The 25,742-nt window shown below is 39.3% G+C and overlaps 1 protein-coding gene and 1 non-coding gene across 10 annotated transcripts in view; one reads left to right on the plus strand and one right to left on the minus strand.

Moving 5' to 3' along the window:
- MYO9A (myosin IXA) overlaps nucleotides 1–25,742 on the minus strand; it is a 274,327-nt gene that overhangs the window by 194,739 nt on the left and 53,846 nt on the right. For all 9 annotated transcript variants that reach the window (XM_032244686.1, XM_032244687.1, XM_032244689.1 and 6 more), the window contains exons 2-4: nucleotides 17,207–18,117; nucleotides 6,723–6,817; nucleotides 2,239–2,301 (exon numbers count right to left, since the gene is read on the minus strand). In XM_032244686.1, the coding sequence (XP_032100577.1) occupies nucleotides 2,239–2,301; nucleotides 6,723–6,817; nucleotides 17,207–18,046 (998 nt within the window). In that variant the 5' untranslated portion in view covers nucleotides 18,047–18,117. The remainder of the gene's footprint in view (nucleotides 1–2,238; nucleotides 2,302–6,722; nucleotides 6,818–17,206; nucleotides 18,118–25,742) is intronic.
- Nucleotides 16,959–17,150, plus strand: LOC116527756. Its single transcript, XR_004258718.1, has one exon. It is a non-coding gene; the product is annotated as a U2 spliceosomal RNA (small nuclear RNA).

A 25,742-nucleotide genomic window follows, 5' to 3' on the forward strand; every position in this document is an offset into this window, starting at 1 on the left:
TGTGTGTGTGTGTGTGTGTGTGTGTGTGTGTGTGTGTGTGTGTGTGTGTGTGTGTGTGTGTGGTCAAGAAGACAGAACCGTGTGCGTGTGTGGTCAAGAAGACAGAACTGTGTGTGCGTGAGCACGTGTATGCGCTTGCACCACCTAAGAAGAGAACCGAAAAACAGTGAGCCAAAAGAATTTTTTTTTTTTTTGAGACAGAGTGTCGCACTGTCACCCAGGCTGCAGTGCAGTGACGCAACCTTGGCTCACTGCAACCTCCACCTTCCAGGTTCAGGTGATTCTCTTGACTCAGCCTCTCAAGTAGCTGGAACTACAGATGCATGCAACCACACCTGGCTAGTTTTTGTACTTTTAGTTTCAACATGTTAGCCAGACTGGTCTAAAACTCCTGATCTCAAATGAACCACTCACCTTGGTCTCCCAAAATGCTGGGATTACAGGTGTGAGCCAGTGCACCTGGCCACAAAAATAACTTGACAGAACTAAGGGAAGAAGTATACAGTTCAACAATAATACTGACTGTCTGCAATACTCCACTTTCAATAATGAAGAAAGTAACTAGACAGAAGATGAACAAAGAAAAAGAGGACTTCAAAATTACTCTATACCAATTAGACCTAACACATATTTATAGAACACTCGAGCCAACATATGGAGGATATACTTTTTCAAGTCCACATGGAGTATTCTCCGGGCTAGACCATGTGTAGTCTACTAGAAAACAAGTCTCAATAATTTAAGGAGATTGAAATCATACAACTACTCCAAACACTTTGCAATGAAATAAGAAATCAATAACAAATTTCCAAAATACTGTACAAACACATGAAAATTTGGCACCACATTCCTAAATAACCAGTGGGTTAAAGAAGTCACAAGCAAAATTATAAAATACTCCAAGATGCACAAAAACAAAACACTACACCAAAACATGTAAACAGCTGAGGCGGTGTTCAGAGGGACTTTATACCTGTAAACCCACATAAAAAAGATCTCAAACGTATAACCTAACCATCCATCTTAAGAAACTAGGGGAAAAAAGGCAAACTAAATCCAAAGGAAGCAGAAGGAAGGAAATAAAAAGTATCAGAGCAGAAATTTAAAAAATAGGAAATAAAAAAAGAAAATAGAGAACATCAATGAAACTAAAGATTGGTTCTTTGAAAACGTCTTCAAAATTAACAAACTTTTATCTAAACTGATGAGACAGACACAGAAAGAGAGACTCAAATTCAGGAATGAATGAAAGAGGAACATTACTACCCATCTTACATAAAAAAGACTGTAAGAGATACTACAAAACAAGTTTTTGGCAACAAATTAGACAACCTAGATGAAATGGACAAATTACTAGAAAGATAAAAACTACCAAATCTGACTACAAATGAAACATAAAGTCTGAAAAGATCTATAATAACTAAAGTGTTTGAATTAGTAATCAAAATTTCACACAAATAAAAGCCAAAACCAGATGGCTTTGCTGGTAAATTCTACCAAGTGTTTAAAGAATTAACCCAATCCTTCACAAACTCTTTTAGAGAATCAGTTTGTGAAAACTGGATCTTCACCACTCATTCATTCTCCAAAACCAAGAAAGCAAGAGTTATATCCCTTTATTTCATTATCATTAAAATGTGTTAGAAAAAGTTACTAACAGTTTTCCATCTCGAAAATGGTAATAAATAACCAAGAAACAGAGAAGTTAAGTGAGATGCCCAAGGCATATCCAAGATTTGAATGTAGGTCAAACTCTCTCAACTATTTTATCTCACTGTAGATGAAACAAATAATTTATTTCTCTATTTTATTCCTCCATCTGAAGGCTAACACATATATCATCTCTAAAGACCTATGTACCTCAAGTATTACAATGGAATTAAGAGCTTTATTGAAATCTTTTTTCTCAAATTAGAGAAAAAACACTAAGAAATGGGAGAAAAGTCCCAAGGCACATTGCTTACCAAGAGCAATGAGGAACAACTGAGAAACTGCTTACTTGTTCTGACAGTTTGCCTAGAGCTTAGAAAGTGCAACAGTTCTATATACCAAATAAAGATCTCCTCCTAGCAGCCTCTGAAAAACCACAAAGTTCTACCCATGACAGAAATAGCAATTACGCATAAAGCTATGCATGGTGTAAACTGAATTAAGGGTCATAATACACAAAGACCTTAAAAGTCAATCTGCATGATATAAATGTTAACTTCATCTAATTACACAAATAAAAATACGTACCGTTCATTATGCTCTTGATAAACAAGTCTGGACTTCTCCAGTAGATATTTTTCAACATAGGCACTACAAGAAAAATAAAATTGGTTGATATAAATAATAAAGTTTCATATAAGGTTGACAAGTATTTGGAGACAGTGTAAAATACTATCCAGACCATTTCAAAATATTTACCATTGGCCAGGCACGGTGTCTCACACCTGTAATCCCAGCACTTTGGGAGATAGAAGCAGGATGATCACCTGAGGTCAGGAGTTCAAGACCAGCCTGGCTAACATGGTGAAACTGTGTCTCTACTAAAATGCAAAAATTAGCCAGGCATGGTGGCAGGCACCTGCAATCCCAGCTACTCGGAAGGCTAGGCAGGAGAACTGTTTGAGCCTGGGATGCAGAGGTTGCAGTGAGCCGAGATCACGCCACTGCACTCCGGCCTGGGTGACAGAGTGAGAATCTGTCTCAAAAAAAAAAAAAAAAACCATTATAATTGTGTTATGGGTACTGTTAGCGTTATCCATGTTAAATTCATATGGTCACGAGTCTTTTATTTTTTCTTTCAGTAAAGCAAATAAAATAAAAAGTTTAAAACATAGTACACAAGATCCCCCAAGACAGACTCTACATTATTTCTAGGCTACTATACTACTACACGGAATATAGAAATAAGTTATCTACTTCCTGTTCTCAAATGACTTACAAGGTAGTAAGAAAGTGGGTAATCTAGCAACTATCACACCGAGTTGCTAGGGCTTATGATTAATGACCAGGATATTATGCATACTCAAAGATAGACACCTGAGATTCAATCCAAGAAGGAAAAAGGATGTAAAGAGGAATTTCCATGGACAGTGAGTACACAGCACAGAGTAAGCATTCATTACATATATCTGGTGAAAGAGTGGCTGAGTAAATGAATGCAAAATCTGAAAGATTAACCAGAAGGCAAGGAGAACTGCCTTTACGTAGTTAAAAAGGAAGGAGGGTACACATACCAACTTCAGGGAAAACAATTAGTCATGTATCACTTAATTACAGAGGTACATTCTGAGAAATGCACCATTAGACAATTTTGTTGTGTGTCAGCATCACAGAGTGCACTTACACAAACCTGATAGTATAGACTACTACACACCTAGGCCTTATGTTATAACCTATTGCTCCTAGGTTACATATCTATAAAGCATGTTACTGCACTGAATACTACAGGCAACTGTAACACAATGGTAAGTATTCGTGTATTTTTTTTTTTTTTTTTTTGAGACGGAGTTTCACTCATGTTACCCAGGCTGGAGTGCAATGGCGCGATCTCGGCTCACTGCAACCTCCGCCTCCTGGGTTCAGGCAATTCTCCTGCCTCAGCCTCCTGAGTAGCCGGGATTACAGGCACGCACCACCATGCCCAGCTAATTTTTTGTATTTTTAGTAGAGACAGGGTTTCACCGTGTTGACCAGGATGGTCTCGATCTCTTGACCTCGTGATCCACCCGCCTCGGCCTCCCAAAGTGCTGGGATTACAGGCTTGAGCCACCGCGCCCGGCCGTATTCGTGTATTTTAACATAGAAAAGGTACAGTAAAAATATGATGTTAAAATCTCATGGGACTACCATAGTATATGTGGTCCATCACCTACTAAAACACCACTGTGTGGTGCATGACCTAAGTTAAGTACGACTAGAGAATGAGACAGGCAGGCAGACGAGGATCAAGAGCTAATATAATATGTGCCAGAAGAATTAACTTTATCCTGAAAGTAATGAGAAATTAAACATCAACTGTATGTCTGATATTTTTTTGTGTTTATCCAGACTGTACCCTTTAAGCCTGTAAAACTTCTTACCCAAATGGGTGCAATCAGCTAAGATCTCACTGGAAAGGGAGTTCTAGAATCTGAAATGTAAAAGCTTTAGATTACTGAATCCAAATTATTAGGACAAACCACTTGGGGGCCAGAATCTGACTCTCAAACTGTATTTATCCCAGTTGCCTCCCACCACATATACTTCAGTCACTCACAGACAATTTCCTCAAAGATTCCAGTCACTCCTGACTGCACTTCTCACTTTCTTTCTCCCACTTCCAATTCCCTAGTCCATTCCCAGTCTCTGTCCAGTAAATTGCATTCCTTCATTAAAATAAAGCTCAAATGTAGCTTCTTTGAAAAGCCATTGCCACTATACCACCAATAATTAAAATTTATTTCTTTTTCTGAATTACCATTACCACTTCTAAATTACTGAAATGGGCTCTTACCTATCTAAAATGGGAGAAAGGAAATTAACATGAACTAATATGTTAAATCCTCACAACCACCTCACATGCAAATATTACTGCCCCTATTTTACAAGTATAGAAACTGATACTGAAAGATATTAAGATCATACAGCTAGTAAAAAGCATATTTTAATCCAGATGTGTTTTAACTATAAAGGCTCTCTCTTTCAACTATAGTAGCCCCCTTCCACTTTATCAATGGGGGATACATTCCGAGATGCCAACTGCAAATAATACCAAAGTTTCTATATATATGTTGTTTCCCTTGATTTTTTTTTTTTTTTTTTTTGAAAAGGAGTGTTGCTCTGTTGCCCAGACGATCACAGCTCACTGCAAACTCCGTCTCCTGGGTTCAAGTGATTCTCTCACCTCAGCCTCTGGAGCAGGTGGGACCACAGGCATGCACCACCACATCCAGCTAATTTTTGTATTTATTTTTAGTAGAGATGGGGTTTTACCATATTGGCCAGGCTAGTCTCAAACTCCTAACCTCAAATAACTTGCCTGCCACAGCCTCCCAAGTGCTAGAGTTATAGGGGTACCTGGCCTACAATTTTTTTTTACCCCATACGTACATACCTATGACAAAGGTTAATTTATAAATTAGGCACAGAAAACAGCGGTCCCCAAACCCAAGGGCAGGACTCATAGCAGTCCATGGCCTGTTAGGAGCTGGGCTACACAGCAGGAGGCAAGCTGCCAGTGACGGAGCAAGGTTGAGCTCCACTTCCCGTCAGATCAGTGGTGGCATTAGATTCTCACAGGAGTGTGAACCCTATTGTGCACTGCACATGTGAGGGATCTAGGCTGCACATTCCTTATGAGAATTTAATAATAAAGGTAATGTGCTTGAATCATTCCAAAATCATTCCCCTATCATCCCCCAGTCTGTGGAAAAACTGTCTTTGATGAAACCAGTCCCTGGCACCAAAAAGGTTGGGGACCACTGCAGTAAGAGATTAACAATAACTAATAATAAAATAGAATAATTAGGCTGGAAGCAGTGGCTCATGCCTAAAGTTCAAGATTAGCCTGGCCAACACAGTGAAACTCTGTCTCTACCAAAAAATACAAAAATGAGCCAGGCGTGGTGGTACACGCCTGTAATCTCAGCTACTCAGGAGGCTGAGGCAGGAGAATCACCTGAACCTGGGACACAGAGGTTGCAGTGAGCCAAGATTGCACCACTGCACTCCAGTCTCAGCGACAGAGACCCTTCTCAAAAAAAAAAACAGAACAATTATAACAATATACTGTAATAAAATGTATGTGCATGCGGTCTCTCTGTCTGAAAACATTTTATTGTACTATACTCAACCATCTTTGAGTAACTGAAACTGCATAAAGTGAAACCACAGATAAAGTTGATAGTAGAGGGAGTTTAAAGGGACATATGGGAATTTGCTGTACTTTTCCACTTATTTTTGCTGTGAAGCTACCACTGCTCTAAAAAATAAAGTTCATTTAAAAAAAAACTGTAAAGAATATTGCTCACACAACCAGAGGACTCTTAACATAGACTATATAATAAGAAACAATATTGCAACAAAATTAAATTTCTTGAATAATATGGTTATATAGAATAATGTAGATTAGAAAATACTGTAATTGGGGAGTCAAGTTACATGTCCAACTTACTTGAAAACAATTATATATTTATTTATTTATGAGAGACAGAGTCTGGCTCTGTTGCCCAGGTTGGAGAAGAGTGGTGCGATCTCAGCTTACTGCAACCTCCACCTCCTGGTTCAAGAGATTCTCCTGCCTCAGCTTCCTAAGTAGCTGGGACTACAGGCTTGCACCATCAAGCCCGGCTTATTTTTGTATTTTTTAGTAGAGACGGGGTTTCACTATATGTTGGCCAAGCTGGTCTCGAACTCTTGACCTCAGGTGATCCGCCCACCTCAGTCTCCCAAAGTGCTGGGATTACAGGCGTGAAAACAATTTTTTAAAAGAGCAAATGTACGCATAATATACAGAAAAGCTAATGCACTAAATTGTCAACAATTAACAAATCCAGGTTAAGGGTATGAGTGAGTGTTACACTGGTCTTAGAATTTATCTGAGGTTTGAACTTTTCCAAAAGAAAAAAGTTAACAAGGAAGAATTTTAATGCTGACACCGATGTCTGGGAATGAACAATCCATAGTTTATAAAAAGGTAAAGACAAAAATTAAAACATGCTCAAAGGCTACTCCGGCTCAGTAGCAGTACTTACCCAAGTACAGTGCCAGTTTCCTGGTAGTTTACTTGAATAAACTTCCCAAAACGACTTGAATTGTTATTATGAGCTGTCTTTGCATTTCCAAAGGCCTGCCAAAATAAATAATTCTCATTAGTTTCACTTTAAAAAACTTTTTTTTGGAGGGGGAAGTAGGTCAGCTGCTTAGGTCAGCTCAGAGACAAAATGCTAAAGAGACAGTAAAAATTCTTTAAATGAATTTGAACATATTCAAAAAAATGAATCTGAACATATAAGCGAATTGCTTATATGTTCAGGCAAAATTTTAAAAAAGCAATTAACAAATGAAAGAAGACCAAGCAGATTTTATTTTCTGTTATTCAGTAAAATAAACCATAATTTTATTTTATTTTACCTATCTATTTAATTACTTTTTTTTTGGAGACAAAGTCTTGCTGTCAACCAGGCGGGTGTTTAATGGCATGATCTCGGCTCCCTGCAACCTCCACCTTCCAGGTTCAAGCAATTCTCCTGCCTCAGCCTCCCGAGTAGCTGGGACTACAAGTACACGCTGCCACACTTGGCTAATTTTTTGTATTTTAGTAGAGACGGGGTTTCACCATGTTGCCCTGGCTGGTCTTGAACCCCTGGGCTCAGGCAATCTGCCCTCCTCGGCCTCTCAAAGTGCTAGGATTACAGGTGTGAACCACTGCGCCCAGTGAAAATAAATCATAATTTTAAAAACTTAATGCTCATTAAAGCTCAGATTTTTCTTTCATATTCCAGAGCCCCCCCAACAAAAAAATTCCCAATACATTTATACTTTTACTTTTTAAAAAATTTGCTAAACTGAAGTAACAAGGAGAAAAATAATAATTACATCAAAATAATTACAATTTTGGAAAAGAATGAAGTTCCAGTATATAATGTATTATACTTTATTATGCCTATTAAAACAAAGCTAGAGTACTCATTAGAAAAGAAAAGAACTATAAGCTTCCTAAATTGTCACCCAAAGTATGTGCCTCGCAATGGAATACTGCCCAGGAATAAAAGTAAACTAATGATATCAACATCAACATTGATGAATATCAAACACTATGCTAAGCACAAAAAACCAGACACAAAGTACATATCATATAATCCATTTATATGAAACTCTAGACAAGACAAAACAAGAGTAACAGGAAGCAGATCAGAGGTTACCTAGGAATCCGGATGGAATTGAGAAATATCTACAAAGGGACACAAGGGGTGATAATCTGTAGCTCAACTCTATGATGATGGTTACATGGATATATACATTTATCAAAATTCACTGAGATGTACACTTTAAATGTGTACATTTTATTGAAAGTTATAGCTCAATATAGCTCAATGAAATTTAAGATTTAAATGTTTTATAAAAATAAAGCCACTGCCCTCGCCTGAGCATTCACATTATACTTGAAGAAACAAAACTAGAAAAGACACAGATATGATTCATTGCGGAGCTTTTTTCTTCTCCTATAATAATCTCATGGGAATGGCATGCCCTCTAAATCCAAAAACCTAAACTAGCCATTTACTGAACACCTTCGCAAAGCTGTTTGTGCTAAACTGTAACTGTGCAGAGCATGTATACACAAACACAGGCACACACACAAGACATGGTGAGGAGGTCAACCAACCTGATGCCCCAGTAACTACATCTGTACTCAAGTAGTTGTCAAATCATGAAACATCAGCATCTCCTGAAAATCTGTTAGAAATTCAAATTCTTAGGTCCTTCACAAAACTATTGAATGAGAAACTCTGAGGATAAGGTCCAGCAATCGGTGCTTATAAAATCCCTTCCAGTGGTTCAGATATAAGCCAAAGTTTGACAACCACCGCTCTACTTATTATGCATGCATTTACATTTCTGTGAAGTTACATTTTACTGTGTCTTAAGAAATTATTCTATCATGATACCAGCAAATGCAAAGATTCATAAAAATCTCCAGAAATGTCCCTTGTGAATGTTTAGATTATACTGTACTTTAGTAAGTCATGGAAAAGAGTCCAGGCTCTCAACCTTCACCAAACCATCTGCAAACCACATACAGAAAACAGCTTGACATCGTTGAGTTGTGAATGCCTAGGATAGTTTCTCCATTCTGCCTTTTCCCGTTCCACCACAGAAAGTTGTTTTACAAGGAATTTAGAAAAAGCCCATAGCACAAATTAATAAAATGTAGAAATAGAAACATAGATTTCATCAAAGAAATACTAATTTAAATGTCAAATGCTTTACATTTTGATAAAACTTTAAAAGAAGCAGCTGGGTGCTCATGCCTGTAATCCCAGCACTTTAGGAGGCTGAGGTGGGCAGATCACGAGATAAGGAGTTCAAAACCAGACTGACCAACATGGAGAAACCCTGTCTCTACTAAAAAATACAAAAATTAGCTGGGCATGGTGGCTCGTGCTGTAATCCCAGCTACTTGGGAAGCTGAGGTAGGAGAATTGCTTGAACTGGGACCCGGGAGGCAGAGGTTGCAGTGAGCCAAGACCGCACCACTGCACTCCAGTCTGGGCTACATAGTGAAACTCCATCTCAAAAAAAAAAAAGAAAGAAACTTTAAAAAAATGTGTGCTTGGAGATACAAAATACGGACGTGTGATCTACTGCTCCTATATGCCACTTTTGATTCTGCCCAATGCTACAATGTCAACAGCCAATCAGAAGCTTTACCTGTTATTTAACTTATGATTGCAATACAACTTTTATCACTACATACAGTCATTTAGGGCCATTTTGAGAGGTAGGCTTGCAATAGATACTTCACCAAATAAGTTACATGGATGGCAAATAACCATGAGAAAGCATGCTCAACATCAACAGCTATTACAAAAATTCAGTCAAGATCACAATGAGATACTACTATGCACCTATTAGAATGGCTAAAATAATCAACAAAAATTGACAATGCCAAGTACTGCTGAGGATGCAGAGGAACTTGAACATTCACACAGTGCTGGTGGAAATGCAAAATGGTAGAGCAACTCTGGAAGGCAATCTTAACAAAAAGTAAAACATTCAAAAATGTTAAACACACTCTTACAATATGACCCAGCAATACCACTCCTGGGTGTTTACTACTGAGAAATACAAATTTATGTATACACACACATCAAGGCACAAACATTATCATCAGCTTTGTGACAGTCAAAGCTTGAAAATAACCAAATGTCCATCAACAAATGAAGGCTTCAACAAATTGTGATTCATCCACATAATGGAATACTACTCAGAAGTAAAATAAACAACTGTCATATTTTAACAACCAGGATAATTTCAAAGCTATAACAGATAAAATGAAAGAATAAGAGAAATCGGTCTCAAAACTTTACATGCTATGGTCAGGTGTGGAGTTCACATGTGTAATCCCGGCAATTTGGGAGGCTAAGCAGGGAGAACTGCTTTAGGCCCAGAGTTTGAGGCCATCCTGGGCAACATAGGGAGACCTCATCCCTACAAAAAGTTTTTAAAAATTAGACAGGCATGGTGGCACATGCCTGTAATCTCAGCTACTCTGGAGACTGAGGTGGGAAGATCACTTGAGCCTAGGAGGTCAGGCAGCAGTGAGCTGTGACTGTACTACTGCATTCTAGCCATGGTGACAGACTGAAACCTGGGTCTCAAAAAAATTAAAAACTTTACATACTATAGGACTCTATTTATATGACATTCTCAAAAACAAAAACAGCAGCAATTGAGAGCAGAAGAGTGGTTCCCACGAGTTATGAAAGTATGGCAGGGCAGAGGGTAGGGTAAGAAGATAAGGAGTATATTAAGAGAGTTTTATGGAGTAATGAAACTATTCTGTATCAAGATTGTACACAGATGGCTACAAAAAATTAATGTTTTAAAATTCATATAATTTTAATATGATTATTTATTTAAAAAAAAACTGAACTCCTCAAAATAGTCATTTTAAATGGCATAAAAAAGACAATTTCAAATATACAAAGTTGAAAATATTCATCACAAGCTAACCTGCACTAAAAGAAACATTAAAGAAGTCCTTTAAGCAAAGGAAAATGGTATCATATTAAAATATGGATCTATATAAGGAATGAAGAGCAGCATAAATGGCTGCCCCATAAAAACATAAAATATTTTTCAGTACTTAAATCTTTTGAAAAGATTATTGAGAGTGAGATCAGCAAAGATGGCAGAGTAAGGACCTCTAAACATCCTCTCCATAAAATGCACAAGAATGCTGACAAAATTTGTTAAACTCAATTTTTTAAGAACTCTGGAAATCAACCAAAGGATTGCAAGAATCCTTGGCAAAGAGGCATTTAATCAAGAAAAAACAGCTGAGTCTTGGTTAGGAAAATCAAACATTTTAACTTGTGCTATTACTACTCCTTGCTCCATACTGAAGAGAAAAACCAACATCCTACAACGACAGGGTGTTTTTGTTTTGTTTTGTTTTTAAAAAGATACCCAAGAAGCCACTGGAAGAATCAGAACAAGGATGGAACTCTTCCAAAGTCTAGTTCCCCAAGAAAAATCATCACAATTTGATTCATCTGGAATTTTCCTGGAAAAACTCACAAAAAGGGCTCTCTCTTTGTGTGTACGTATGTTTGTTTGTTTGGAGAGAAGATCTCACTCTGTTGCCCTCGCTGGAGTGCAGTGGTGCTGTAACACCTCACTACAGCCTCCACCTCCAGGACTTAAGCAATCCTCTCACCTCAGCTTCCTGAGTGGCTGGACTACACACAGCCGTGCACCACCACACACAGCTAATTTTTCTATTTTTCTGTAGAGATTGGGGGGAGGGGGCCTCCCTATGTTGTCCAGGCCGATCTTGAACTCCTGGGCTCAAGTAATCCAACTACCTCAGCCTCCCAAAGTGCTGGTATTATAGGCATGAGCCACAGTGCCTACCCCCCTACCCACCACCCTACTTTTTTTTTTGGCAACAGGGTCTCACTCTGTCAACCCAGGCTGGAGTGCAGTGGTGCCATCAGGGCTTTCTTGACCTTACTTGGAAATCACTTGCTGAAAACAGCCTCTTCACACTCCCCAGTGCACCCACCCACCATCACGATGTGTGTTTGTCAAAAACAATCAGAGGCAACTGTTTAAACATTATAACTGCTTAAGGTGGCAATAACTGAGTAAGGCAAAAAAAAGCTAACCAAACAACTTAAAAGGAAAAGCTGGTGAATAATATGTAGAATGGTGACTTTGAAAACATCTGATATAGTCTTGGGCATATGGAAGGACATGAGCATGCACAGCACTATACATGCCCAGGATATGTCCATGCTCAGAAAACACAGGAGACCTGTGTTTTGAACTTGAGGTTCTTTGCAAGCAGGAAGTAAAAGGTAAGACAGAGTTGATAACTGCTTGAGTACTGAAAGGGCAAACCAACAAGTACACAGAACCTCGTAGTAGACTAGAAGCCTTAACTTCAAGGCATTTAAGAAAATCCAAGTCTAATCATAACTAACCACTATGACAACTGAGTACAGTTTTTGATGACCTCATGCACAATAATACAGACTTTACAAAATTAGTTCAGAGAAGTCATGAAACAACCAAACAATGGTAACAAAAACAACCACAAACCTTGGGAAAATTTCATTTCCAGAGATGTCATATTGTTATTATTCTTAAAAATGTCTAGTTTTCACCAAAAAATTAAGAGACATGCAAAAATGTACAAAAGTATGGGCATGGAAAAATGAAAAACAGCAATAAATAGAAAGTGTTCCTAATAAAGCCCAGACATTGGACTTACGAGGCAAAGACTAACAGCTTTTTTTTTTTTTTTTCCCCTGAGACAGGGTCTCACTCTATCACTCAGGCTGGAGTGCAATGACACCATTACAGCTCACTGGAGCCTCTGCCTCCTGAGCTCAAGCAATCCTCCCATCTCAGCCTCCTCAGTAGCTGGGACTACAGGTGGACACCAATACATTCAGCTAATTTTTTTTTCTATTTTTTTGTAGAGACGGGGTTTCAACCATGCTGCCTAGGCTGGTCCTGAGCTCCTGGCTCAAGTGATACACTCACCCTCCTTGGCCTCTCGAAGTGCTGGGATTACAAACATGAGCTACCACACCTGGCCAAAATACACAACTCTTACATGCACAAAAAAATATCCACCAAGAAAGACCATGTTCTGGGCCATTAAGTCTCAATAAATTTAAAAGAGTTCAAATTATATAACACAGTGTTATCTAACCACAAAAGAATTAAAATACAAATAAAATATAAATCAAGAACAGGATCTGAGAGAACAGGATTAGGCATAGTAAGTTTGTAGAATAGATCCACAGATCCACTGACAGCTCCTCCACACACAAAAAAAGATGACAACAACTAACTATAAACACAAAAAAGCACCTTCATGAGAACCAAAAATCAGTGGGGTAAATGGAAACAGCCATCTTAGACTAAGATGGAAGCCATGTACGGAGAATGGCAGAGCCACAAAGAAGGCGCCCATGCCCATCACTGCACAGTCAACCAGATCAGCCCAAGATTGCTACCACCTGTATTATGATGTGAGAGAAATAAGAATCTATCTTCTTTAATCCTTTATTGTTTTGACCTTTGTGAAAGCAACCTAATGTCTGTACAAGAGGGCTTTCATTTCCTACTTCATTCGTTTCTACATTGTTTCATAGCATGTATAATTAGTTTAAGAATTTAAATATATACATTACATATGTTTATCTATAAGCAAACACAGAGATGTAAGTAGATATACATAAATATCTATATACAGAGACAGTGAAATCTTTATCTATCTATAGTCTATACAGAGGTTTAGACAATGCGCAGTGGGCCAAAGATAAGACTTTAGATTTTCGTTTTCTATCAAAATATTTCAAATTATATATACCTTTCTGCAAATTAAATTCACAAATCTCATTGAGAATTAGTCACGTGAAAGAAACTAAAGTGACACAAATATGTAATTGTTTTTAGAAAGTATATTCACTCGTGAGTAGCAAATTAATTTCAACAAAACAGTATCATCCATACTTTTCAAGTAATACTGTTAATCTAAAGATCATTGATTTGAAGTTTTGTTTGTACTTAATTTGGTAAAATCTGTTTTGCCTTATAGGTGTATACAAGCTTTAAGGAAAATAAATTTAAATAAAGTTTTATATTTGAACATTTTTCAGTATCTTTAAATTGTTTTTATATATTTATAATAAAATAATTAGGTCTCCCAAAATTTATTTATTTATAAACTAAACACAAATCTAACCAACCCATGGTTCAAAGAAGAAATGAAGCCAGATGCAGTGGCTAATGCCTGTAATCTCAGCACTTTAGGAAGCCAAGCTGGGCAGATCACCGGAAATCAGGAGTTCAAGACCAGCCTCGCCAACATGGACAAACCTGTCTCTACTAAAAATACACAAATTAGCCAGGTGTGCTAGCACACACCTGTATTCCCAGCTACTCAGTAGGCTGAGACAGGAGAATCACTTGTTCCCGGGAAGTGGAGGTTGCAGTGAGCTGAGATTGCGCCACTGTACTCCAGCCTGGGTGACAGAGCAAGACTCTCTCACAAAAAAAAAAGAAGAAGAAGAAATCAAAAGGGAAATTATCAAATATTTTGAACTAACTAAAAATGAAAACACAATATATCAGAATTTGTAGGATAGCACTACAAGCAATACTTAGGAAAGAATTTAGAGCACTAAATAACTATATTAGAAAAGAAGAATTACCTAAAATCAATGACTTCAGAGATCACACTAAAAACTTTAAAATCCTGTAATTTCAGCACTTTAGGAGGTCAAAGCAGGTGGATCGTGTGAGCCTGGGAGGTCAAGACCAGCCTGGGCAACATGGCAAAACCCTGTCTCTAAAAAAAATACAAAATTTAGCCAGGCGTGGAGGTACACATCTGTAATCCCACCTACTTGGGAGGCTAAGGTGGGAGAATTGCTTAAGCTGGGGAAGTTGAGGCTTCAGTAAACCATGACTGCTGCCACTGCTGCTACTACACTCCAGCCTGATCAACAGAGACCCTGTCTCAAAAAAAAGGCAAGTTAAATGCAATATAAACCAAAAGCAAAAATGACAGTCAAAGCTAAAATTAATTAAATAGGAAATAGGAAAAAAAAAAAAAAAAATCAATGAAACCGAAAGTTGGAACTTGGAATAATAAGGGATTATTATTTTTGTGGTTTTTTAATAAATAATATAAAAAATCTACTTAAAAATGGTTAGAGGCCAGGCACGGTGGCTCACACCTGTAATCCCAGCACTTTGGGAGGCTGAGGCAGGTGGATCACAAGGTCAGGAGTTTGAGACCAGCCTGGCCAAGATGGTGAAACCCTATCTCTACCAAAAATACAAAAATTAGCTAGGCGTGGTGGTGGATGCCTGTAATCCCAGCTACTTGGAGGCTGAGGCAGGAGATTGACTTGAACCCAGGAGGTGCAGGTTGCAGTGAGCCCAGATCACGCCACTGTACTCCAGCCTGGCGACAGAGCAAGACTGCCTCAAAAAAAAAAAAAAAAAAAATGGTTGGAAAGGAGTATTTACTGATAAATACTAACATTTATTCCACATGATTAGAAAAAAAAGCATTGCATAGTATCCTGAAAAGCAGACCACTCCTTTAAATGCCGGGGACACCGTTAAAAGCAAAAACACAACTGAAAAGCAACCTTTTTTTTTTTTTGGAGACAGAACCTTGCTCTGTCGCCCAGGCTAGAGTGCAGTGGTGCGATTTCGGCTCACTGCAACCTCCACCTCCCGGGTTCAAGTGACTCTTGAATGTGACAGCCAAAAACTGAAAACAACCCATATATTCATCAACAAGTGAGTGGATTTTAAAAACTGTGATATCCAGTGGAATACTATTGCCTTAGCAATAAAAAGGAATGTATTATTAACACATGCAACGACATGGATAAATCTCAAAATAATTATACCAAGTGGGAGAAGCCAAATATAAAAGGGTATATACTATGCAGTTCCATTTATATAACATTGTAGAAAATGCAAACTAATCTACAGTGACAGAAAGTACTGAACCGGTTTCCTGTATATGAATGGGCTGAGAGGAGTGTGAAAGAGGAATTACAAAGAGATATGAGGAAACTCTGGGGATAACGAATATGTTCAGTATCTTGACTGTGGTGGTGGTTTCATGGGTATACACATGTCAAAACTCATCATGCTGTACACTTTAAATATGTGCAGTTTACTGTATTTCAATTATATCTACAAACTATCTTTTAAAAAGACAACTGAGTAATATTACCTTTTCCTTTCAGGTCTAAAACAAACACTATATCCCCTTTTTTTTTTTTTTTTAACTGGCAAGCAAAAACTGCATATATTTATGGCATATAACATGATGTTTCCATATATGTCTACATTGTAGAATGACTAAATCAAGCTATTTAATATATGCATTATCTCACTATACTTGTCATGTTTTGTAATGAGACTAATTAAAATCTACTCTTAGAAATTTTCAAGTATACAATGTATTGTTACTTACTATAGTCAACATGATGTACAATAGATCTCCTGAACTCATTCCTCCTATAGAACTAAAAATTTATGTTCTTTGACCAACATCTCGCCAATCCCACCAGCCTTTAGTAATTCCACTTTCCTCTTTGTTTCTATGCATTCAACTTTTTCAGATTCCACATATAAGGAAGACTGTAGAGTATTTGTCTTTCTGTATTCTCTTTCCTTTTGGCATTGATATTATTTCTAAAACATCCCACAACTAAACATTTTTTTCCCATATTCTCTGCATTTTTACAAGTTTCGATGTTAGACACAGCTGTTAAGCTTGCAGAAATACAAATATATCAGCAAAAAATATTTTCACCAACCACCACAATGCAGTTACAGACAGGACCTGCCTCTGCTTTCACCCCTTATAAGGGGATATAAAATGACTCCAGTCATCTTTTTCTTTGCATCATTAATGACCCAAAGGCACTCTCTAAAAAATAAAAATAAAAAAATTACCAACATCACCCTCTTCAGTCTTTCACACCATCTTTTTTGCTTTCCCATCTTCCAACTCCTCTTGGTTACTAAAAATAATGTCTACACTTCTACTTAGTTTTACTTCATCTTCTCACATCTATCAATTATTTTTTAAACGTATATTTACAAATAAGAACAGTATTTCTTTTTTTTTAAATTACTGTTCCTGTGGAGCAGTAATTTGTGGAGCAAAAGTCTGCAGGCAGTGTGCCCAGAGTACCAAGAACAGCATCTCTATAGCTTCTCAGACTTTTGGCTAAGATTAAGTATAGTGATCCGTTTTTATCAGTTTAATATCTGGAATGTCTTCTATCTGAAGACAATATATTAAATGGGTTTTTGAAGCAGGGAGATGGAATAAGAGCTTGCTTGATCCACTTCACACATCAATCTGGTATTGCAATACCTCCAGGAATGGTGAATGCCCCACCTCAAGGGAAAAAAATCAAAATTAAAATCAAAAGTAAGATTTCTATACACTTACCTCAAGTACTGGTCCAGCGCCAAGAATAATCTGTTCTACTCCACTGGCAAATCCTTTCTGACTGAGAGCAGTAAGGTGGTGAATAAGAAAGTTTGTGCTTTGAGTCTTCCCAGAACCACTCTCTCCCGAAATCACGATGCACTGATTCTTTTTGCGCTGAAGCATGGCATGATAAGCTACATCAGCCACAGCATAAATGTGAGGCTCAAGTTTTCCCAGTTGGTGGTTATCATACATTTTGACATATTTGGGGTTATAAATAGGAAGAAACTTGAATGGGTTAATAACTATTAGAATACTGCCAACATAGGTATAAATTTTTTCATGCTTAAAGCGATTTCGTAGGTTTTCTAAGAGAGTTTTCTCATTCAAATCAGGTAAACTACATAAATCATCAAAGTCTTTCTGTTGAGGCTGTGGAAGAAAACCCCGTTCCATCATCCTGCGACGTTCTTCTGTTACCCGTAGCCATGACTGCAGGCTACCATAATGGATTGATCCATCAAGGTTTTTCTCTCTCAGAAGAAAGCGGTAGTCCTCTCCACTTAAGCGATTTTCCAGAGCCATTCGGGGCCACAGCATCATTCGCTGAACTGGACAGTCTGTTGGATTGAGTATCCATTCTTCTCCACCAAATTCCTTTACCTCTGCTAGAACGTAACATTTTGCTTTGTCCAGATGAAGTCTGTTTATAAGGGCCTCAATCACCTCAGCAGCTGTGGTGTTTTTTCTGGCAGGAATAGGACAGTAGATTGTCCCTTCTGAAATAGTCCCAGGATATATTCGTAATGTATGTTCATTATCTTCAAAGCGTCGTCTTCCTCCATCATTTATATTCATATTGGATCCTGTCCCATCAGCATGGATAGTACATGTTCAAAGTCGTGCAAACCATTTTCTTGGTAAAATAACTGTAACACAAAAGATGCAAAATATTTAGAAGTAAATACACATTGCTTTCTGATGCTCAAGAAAGAAAAGCTTAACAAGCGCATTGATTATATCTTCTAAAACACAAAATACTAACTCAACTCTTATCACAGGAACAGCTTCACTGAGACCACATAATATTAAGTTTCACTGTCCAAATCTGGGCACTTTCTAAAACAGTAACTTGCCAAAAAACATATATTTTATTATTTATGTTTTTTGTTTTTTGAGACAGAGTCTTGCTCTTGTCAACCAGGCCGGAGTGTAGTGGCATGACCTCAGCTCACTGCAACCTCCACCTCCCAGGTTCAAGTGATTCTCCTGCCTCAGCCTCCTGAATAGCTAGGATTACAGACGCCCGCCACTGCGCCTGCCACCACACGCGACTAATTTTTGTATTTTTAGTAGAGATGAGGTTTCATTACGGGCTGGTCTTGAACTCCTGGCCTTGTGATCTGCCCACCTCAGCCTTCCAAAGTGCTGGGATTACAGGCGTGACCCACCATGTCTGGCCTCACTGTTTTATTATATTAAAAATTCAAAATCCAAAGAGTGTAATGAAAAATTATTTTTCTCCTGCTGTCTCAAATGTTTGTAAGGTACTTGGAATTAGAACCAAGTTCTTTCTTTATACTTAACAAAGACTGGATTAAGACAGAATAATCATGCAAATCTAATTGCCCTATACCAAAAACTCCTTAAGGATAAAGCAAAAACAAGAAAGAAGGCCATCAATGGAGCAAAAATTTTGCAAAATTTGTTAAAAACAGTAAGACGATGAGATAGACAGAGAAATTACATAAAACCAAGAAAATGATGAGAGAAACCATCTAAAGAGATAGACATATTTTCAAGGAATTCTAGGCTCTGACTCACTCCCTCCCACGAGGTGGGAAGAAGGAGGGAATTTGGCAAGAGCAACAAAAGACTCCTGCCCCTGACTTGCTGGGCAAATTTAACAAAATTATGTAACTGGGCACCACTACAAATTTTATTAAGCTTTCCTTTGTCCTTCAATGCTACCATTATTTCTTTTTATCCAAACTTTTTTATTGCATTCTTTACAACTATTCTGCATATTCATTCTTCCCATCTTCTCAAACCTTATACATAGTATATCACACTTCTAGAAGAATAACTTTCATAACTCACTGAGAAAATAGTGATATTCCTTCAAATGGCTTCTCCAACTCAAAATTTATTCCTATCTTCACCTCCTCTATTTCTTTCATTCCTGTTTTAAACTGAGAAAATATGTCCCACACACTTTCCAGGGCTAATAAAACCTATTTCTTACCATCTTCATTAGTTCTATGCCCCCCAAAAAAACTACTCTCATGTGTTATCAATATTTCCCTTTTAATTTCATCCTTTAACATATAAGGATGATGTGCTATTTAAAAAAAAAAAAAAAAAAACTTTCAGTTACCTTTTTCTTTTCTTTGACACAAGGTCTCGCTCTGTCACCCAGGCTAGAGTGCAGCAGTGTAATCTCGGCTCACTGCAACCTCCATCTCCCGGGCTGAGGTGATCCTCCCACCTCAACCTGGCTGGGACTACAGGTACGCACCACCTTGCCTGGCTAGCTTTTGTATTTGTAGTAGAGATGTGGTTTCACCATGTTGCGCAGGGTACTATCTAACCTCTCATACTACTACATATTTGTCAAAGTCTTCTAATCAAGAAACTATTTTTTCCCTTTTGCCTAGATGGTCTTTCAAACAGAGAATAATATAGAGCATATAAAAAAACAGCCATATAGGCTGGGCATGGTGGCTCATGCCTGTAATCTCAGCAAGGCGGGCAGACAACCTGACATTAGGAATTTGAGACCAGCCTGGCCAACATGGTGAAATCCTGTCTCTACTAAAAATACAAAATTAGCCAGGTATGGTGGCACATGCCTCTAATCCCAGCTACCCAGGAGGCTGAGGCAGAAGAATCACTTGAACCCAGGAGGCTGAGGCAAGAGAATCACTTGAACCAGGGAGGCAGAGGTTGCAGTGAGCCAAGACCACACCACTGCATTCCAACCTGGGCAAAAAGAGTGAAACTCCATCTCAAAAAAAAAACAAAAAAACCACACAGACACACACACACACACAGCCATATAGCTACCACCCAAATCAACAAGTTTGCAAACTGCTATAACTTGCTCCAGACCACTTTATAAACAAACTATTAGAGATACAGTTAAAGTTCCTTCCTTTGCACTTCATAGATAAGCACTATCCTGAGGTTTGTATTATTCTCATACATAATTTTGTATTTTTATTACCTGTGTGGTCTCCATAAATTATATATAGCATTAATTTTAAGAGACAGGGTCTCACTATGTTCCCCCAGTCTGGCCTCCAACTCCCGGGCTCAAGCAATCCTCCTCTCCTGCCTTATTCTCTGGAGCTGGGACTACAGGCAGATGGCACCATGCCCAGCTCTCATTTTTTTTTTAAGCTTTAAAAAGAGGATGTATTTAATAGTCTGCTTCTCACTCTAATATTCTTTTTTATTTATAAGTGTTGACACATTCAATATTCGTTAACTGCCAAACAGTATCCCACCATAAATTCAAGTTTTGAATCAATCCACTACCCTAGTGAACACTAGGAAGTTTCCAGTATTACACTATTAAAACAGTGCTGCAATTCTCATAAGTGTTTCCTTACACGTCTTTGCTAGAATTTCTCTGGGCTTCCTATCAGAGTGAAACTGCTAGGTTTTAGGTCATCTTCAACTTCACTGAATATTAACTGTAGTTAACTATTAATACATGCTTATTTGTACCAGTCATTTTCCTAAGCATTTCAGATGGATTATTTCATTTAATCTTCACAATTCCTCCCTGAGGGTTGTTTTTATAATCACCCTCCTCATTAAACAAATGCAGAAAGATTACACAACTTGCCCAAAGTCATAGTCAGAATGTAATAAACATGAGATTTGAAGCATACAGTCTCTAAAACCCGTATACTATTATCTTCTCATATAGATTTTTTTAAAACCCTTCTTTATCCTTAGGACATAAAGTTATTATCCTACACTTTCTTCTAATAGGCCTAAGTTTTACTTTTCTCATTTAGCTCTTTAATCCATATGGAATCTATTTTCAGTATGCTATGAGACAGGACTCCTAATTTTCTTCACTTGAACTCAGATTAGCAACTGAACCGGTACCACAGTGAATAGTTTATCTTTTCCTCACTAGTTTATGGTTGTTGTTGGTTTTTTTTTTTTTTTTTAGACAGAATCTCACTCTGTCACCCACACTGGAGTGCAGGAGTGTGACCTCAGCTTACTGCGACTCCTGTCTCTTGGGTTCAAATGATTCTCCCACCTCAGCCTCCCAAGTAGCTAGGATTACAGGTGCCCACCATCATGCCTGGCTAATTTTTGTATTTTTAGAAGAGACAGGGTTTCACCATGTTAGCCAGGCTAGTCTCGAACTCAGGTGATCAGCCAGCCTCAGCCTCCTAAAGTGCTGGGATTACAGGCATAAGCCACGAGGCCCAGCCTCCTCACTGATTTATAATGCCATCTTTGTCATGTGGCAAATTTCATGTACCTATCAATCTGTTCTGGGCTCTGTATTCTGTTCCATAGGTCTATTTGTCCACCCCTGAACCTCTGTTAATTACTACAGTCCTATAATTTTGGTATCTGAAAGGCACATTACATTAATGTGTTGTTCTTTACAAATTTTACCTTGGCTATTTACCATAAAAAATTTTAAGTTAGCATGTTTACTATCATAAAAAAAAAAAAAACCTTTTGAGATTTTCATACTGCATTGATTTTACAGATTAACACTGAACAAAACTGACAGCTTATTGACTCTTCCCATTCATGAACACCATACTGTTGGCTTTTAAAAATTACAGCTATATTTTTCATTTCTAAAGTTTTTGTCATTTTCAAATCTACCTGATCCTTTTTCTGCCTATTTACATTTCAAAATCATTTAAACTTAAGGGCTATTACAATTTCACTTTTCTTTTTGAAAACTCTCAGTATGCAATTTAATATTTTTCAGACTAACACTGAAATATCATTCAAACTGAACAGCTCTTCTGATTATTTCATTTTCTCCTTAGCTGAGATGACTTTATCTGTTTGAGAAATTAGCTTTAAAAGTGTACCTTTGGTGGAACTTTGTTTTTCATACAAACACTTACTGAGAACCTACTGTTTACTACATTTTTAAGACAACCACAGTATCATATATTTTTAAAAATTAAAAATGTTTGATATTAAATGATCAATTGATGTTCAAATTTCCTCAGTTATCTCATAAATATTTTTCTTACAGATATTCTTGTTGGAGATTCTTTTCTGCAATAAAAGTGAGGATGTACTCTGAGCTACCAGGTTCCTAGTTTGTATAGCTATGTTTGCTTTCATATAAGCTATAGCCTCTGGCAGCAGTCAGCAACAAATCTCCTTCTCACAGCCAGGGAGGCTAAGACCTGTACCACTCCAGGAGATGCACTAAGTCAAGGGGTCCCCAACCTCTGGGCCGCAGACCAGTCCAGGACCTGTCAGGAGTTAGGTCTCACAGCAGAACATGAGCAGCAAATGAGTGAGCATTACTGCCTGAGCTCAGCCTCCTGTCAGATCATCAGCAGCATTAGATTGTCAGAGAAGCATGAGCACTATTGTGAACTGCACATGCAAGGGATCTAAGCTGCATGTCCCTTATGAGAATCTAATGCTTGATGATCTGAGGTGGAATAGTTTAATGCTGAAACCATCCCCTACCACCCTATCCACGGAAAAATTGTCATCTATGAAACCAGTCCCTGGTGCCAAAAAGGTTGAAGACCACTGTACTGAGCAACTACAATCTGATCCCTCAAATTGTATAACATGGCAGCCCTGGAAGTAAACTCAGAAACATCTTTTTCAACAGAGGAGTCCTATCTTGGTCCCTTGTTTCCAACAATAAGCCCAACTCAGACAAAACCTCACCTGCTCCTTTCTGAAACATAGAAATGTTTATCTTTGTTGGGCACCAGTTTTGTCAATTTGGTTTTATCTTTTTGTTATTTTATCAATCACTGCTGTGTGTGTGTTTTTTAAAAAAAGGGGGTTTGTCTCAAAATACCACTCAGATATGCATCTCGATCACAACCCAGTCCTTGCTAAACAGCTTGAAAAATCTTTATCTGCAAATCAGAGACATGAGCTTTCATTCAAATCATCTGGGGAACTTTTTAAAAATGCACATTACCAGGCTCAACAATAGTTATGAGTTGAAGAAATGTATGTAATTCTATTATTGCTGGTCCAGAAAATAGCATTTGAGAATCACTGTATTCCCAAGTATTTGGGAACTCACCTTCTACTCCCTTACCACTCTTGCTGCATAGCAAGCTACTTGACAACGCTCTGGAAAAGTCATGAAATGCCACGGAGTTGGTAATACAAAGGTCTTCCCTCATTCTTCATCTTAACACACCACACTGTGGCATAACTAAAGCAGCCAATTTCTAGTTCTTGAAAGCGTCCTCACATAGTTATTTTTCTTGTAGTCTTCCTAATAGTCTTGCTCTTTTTCTGATTCACTCTTACAGTTCCTTTTCCATTAACTCATTTTGTTCTGTTGTTATTTCGTTTTGTTTTTGTTTTATAGAGCCAAGGTCTGTCTCTGTCATGCAGGCTGGGGCACAATCACAGCTCACTGCAGCCTCAATCTTCTAGGCTCAAGTGATGCTCCTGCCTCAGTCTCCTGAGAGGCCAGGACTATAAGCGCATGTCACTGATGGCAGTAGCGGCCCATCTACAGTGGCCACTGCCACAAGACCAGCTGCAGTAGCAGAGTCGCAACCAGAACTGCGTGCTCCATGGAGGCAGCAGAAGCCAGGAACAGATGGGAGCTCTGCCACCTTCTGAGTTGGCAGGGCAGGAGTATCGTACTCCCTGGGCACAGCTGTGGCCACCCGCCCAGGTGGGCTGCAGACCTGGGCATACCTGTACTCTTGGGGGCGGGAGCAGGCAGGAGCCCCCAACATAGGCGCAGCTGTAGCCACCGAAGCTGCAGGTGCAGAGCCAGCATATCTGCATTCTCAGGGGCCCAGGAGGCACCCCCCACCACCATCCACTGCGGGCTCAGAGGTGTCTGCTCCCACTGCCTGGCCTCTCCTCACTCCCAGCACCCACTCCTATCTCAGAGCAAGATTGGGTCCAAGCCCAGGCACTGTCACAGTCTGGCCAGGTGTGGCACACCCCAGGTAGCACTGGCACACCAGCTCCCTGCCACCTCGGCCCCCTCCAGACTTTGGGTGCCTATAAACAACTAGAGGGAGGCCAAAGGGGTACTGAGGGCAGCTCAGTGCTGGCCTGCACATGACCCTGTCACAAACAACCTGGGGACCATGAACAGCAGCAGGAGACAGACGGGCTCCTGGGCAGCAGGGAGGAGGTCCTTGGTGAAGCACCACTTTCAAGCCAGGGACTGAAGTCTGGGGGCCAGGCTGCTGATGACCGGAGTGGCAACTTGTGGTGCTTTCTACAGGCCAGCCCATGGCTGTCCAGAGACCAATCAGTACACACTTTCTCCCCGCTGAGACCTATAAAAGCCCCAAACTCAGCCAGAGCCACACTTGGAGAGACAACCACCTGCCAGCTGCAGAGAAAAGCTGCCCACCCCAAGGTCTCCTCTCTGCCAAGGGCTAAGAAGATGATGCGACAACCAGCTGCAAAGAGAAGCTACCCACCCAGGGTCGCCTCTGCTGAGAGCTAAAGATAATTGACAACCAACTGCAGAGATGAGCTACCCACTCCACAATCTCCTCTCTGCTGAGAGCTGAACACCCTGGCTGCGGAGAGGAGCTACCTACTGCAAGTATCCTCTGAGCTGTTCGATCATTTAATAAAGCTCCTCACTGCCTTGCTTACCTTCCACTTGTCTTTGTACTTGATTCTTCCTGGGTACAAAACAAGAACTCGGGATCTGCCAAGTGGCAGGGCTAAAAGAGCTATAACACAAACAGGGCTGAAATATGCCCCTTGCTCACTGCCTTGTAGGCAACAGAAGGAGAGAAGAGAGAAGGAGAAAAGAGCTGAGGCCCTTTGTGGAGCCCAGACCTAGGAGCTCCCCAACCCAAGGCTGTGACACCTTCTTTGGGGCTCTGCAGTTCCTGGCATCTCCAAGCTTCCGAGCACCACTGTATTCCCCAGTGCCAACCATGGAAGCTGTTTGTGGTACACCTGGTCCAGCCACAGCCTTGTAGGGAGCCAGCACCTATGCTGGCACCTGGAGCTGCCTGCCGACTGCAGCCAGCATGCTGGTTGTGCACAGTGGCCAGATCCCTCACTCACTCACACAGCCCTTGCTACTCCATGTCTGGTTCACCTTTGGTAGGTATGTGATCCAGGCTAGTAGTACTAGCCAAGCACAGACTGCCACACCAAGTGAGCATAACAAGCCCAACAGGCCCGAGAAAAACTCGGGCAGAGGCACCACTGGCCACCGAGGTTTCCAGCAGGAAAAGCATCATCCCAAGAATCCCATGCCACCACCATGCCCAGATTTTTTTTTTTTTTTTTTTTTTTTTGGCTTTGTGGACCAGCCTGGACAACATAGCAAGATGGAATGTTGCCCAGGCTG

This window comes from Sapajus apella, unplaced genomic scaffold (genome assembly GCF_009761245.1).
Source record: "Sapajus apella isolate SASKATOON/1434 unplaced genomic scaffold, GSC_monkey_1.0 scaffold55, whole genome shotgun sequence".
NCBI classification, from domain to species: Eukaryota; Metazoa; Chordata; class Mammalia; order Primates; family Cebidae; genus Sapajus; species Sapajus apella.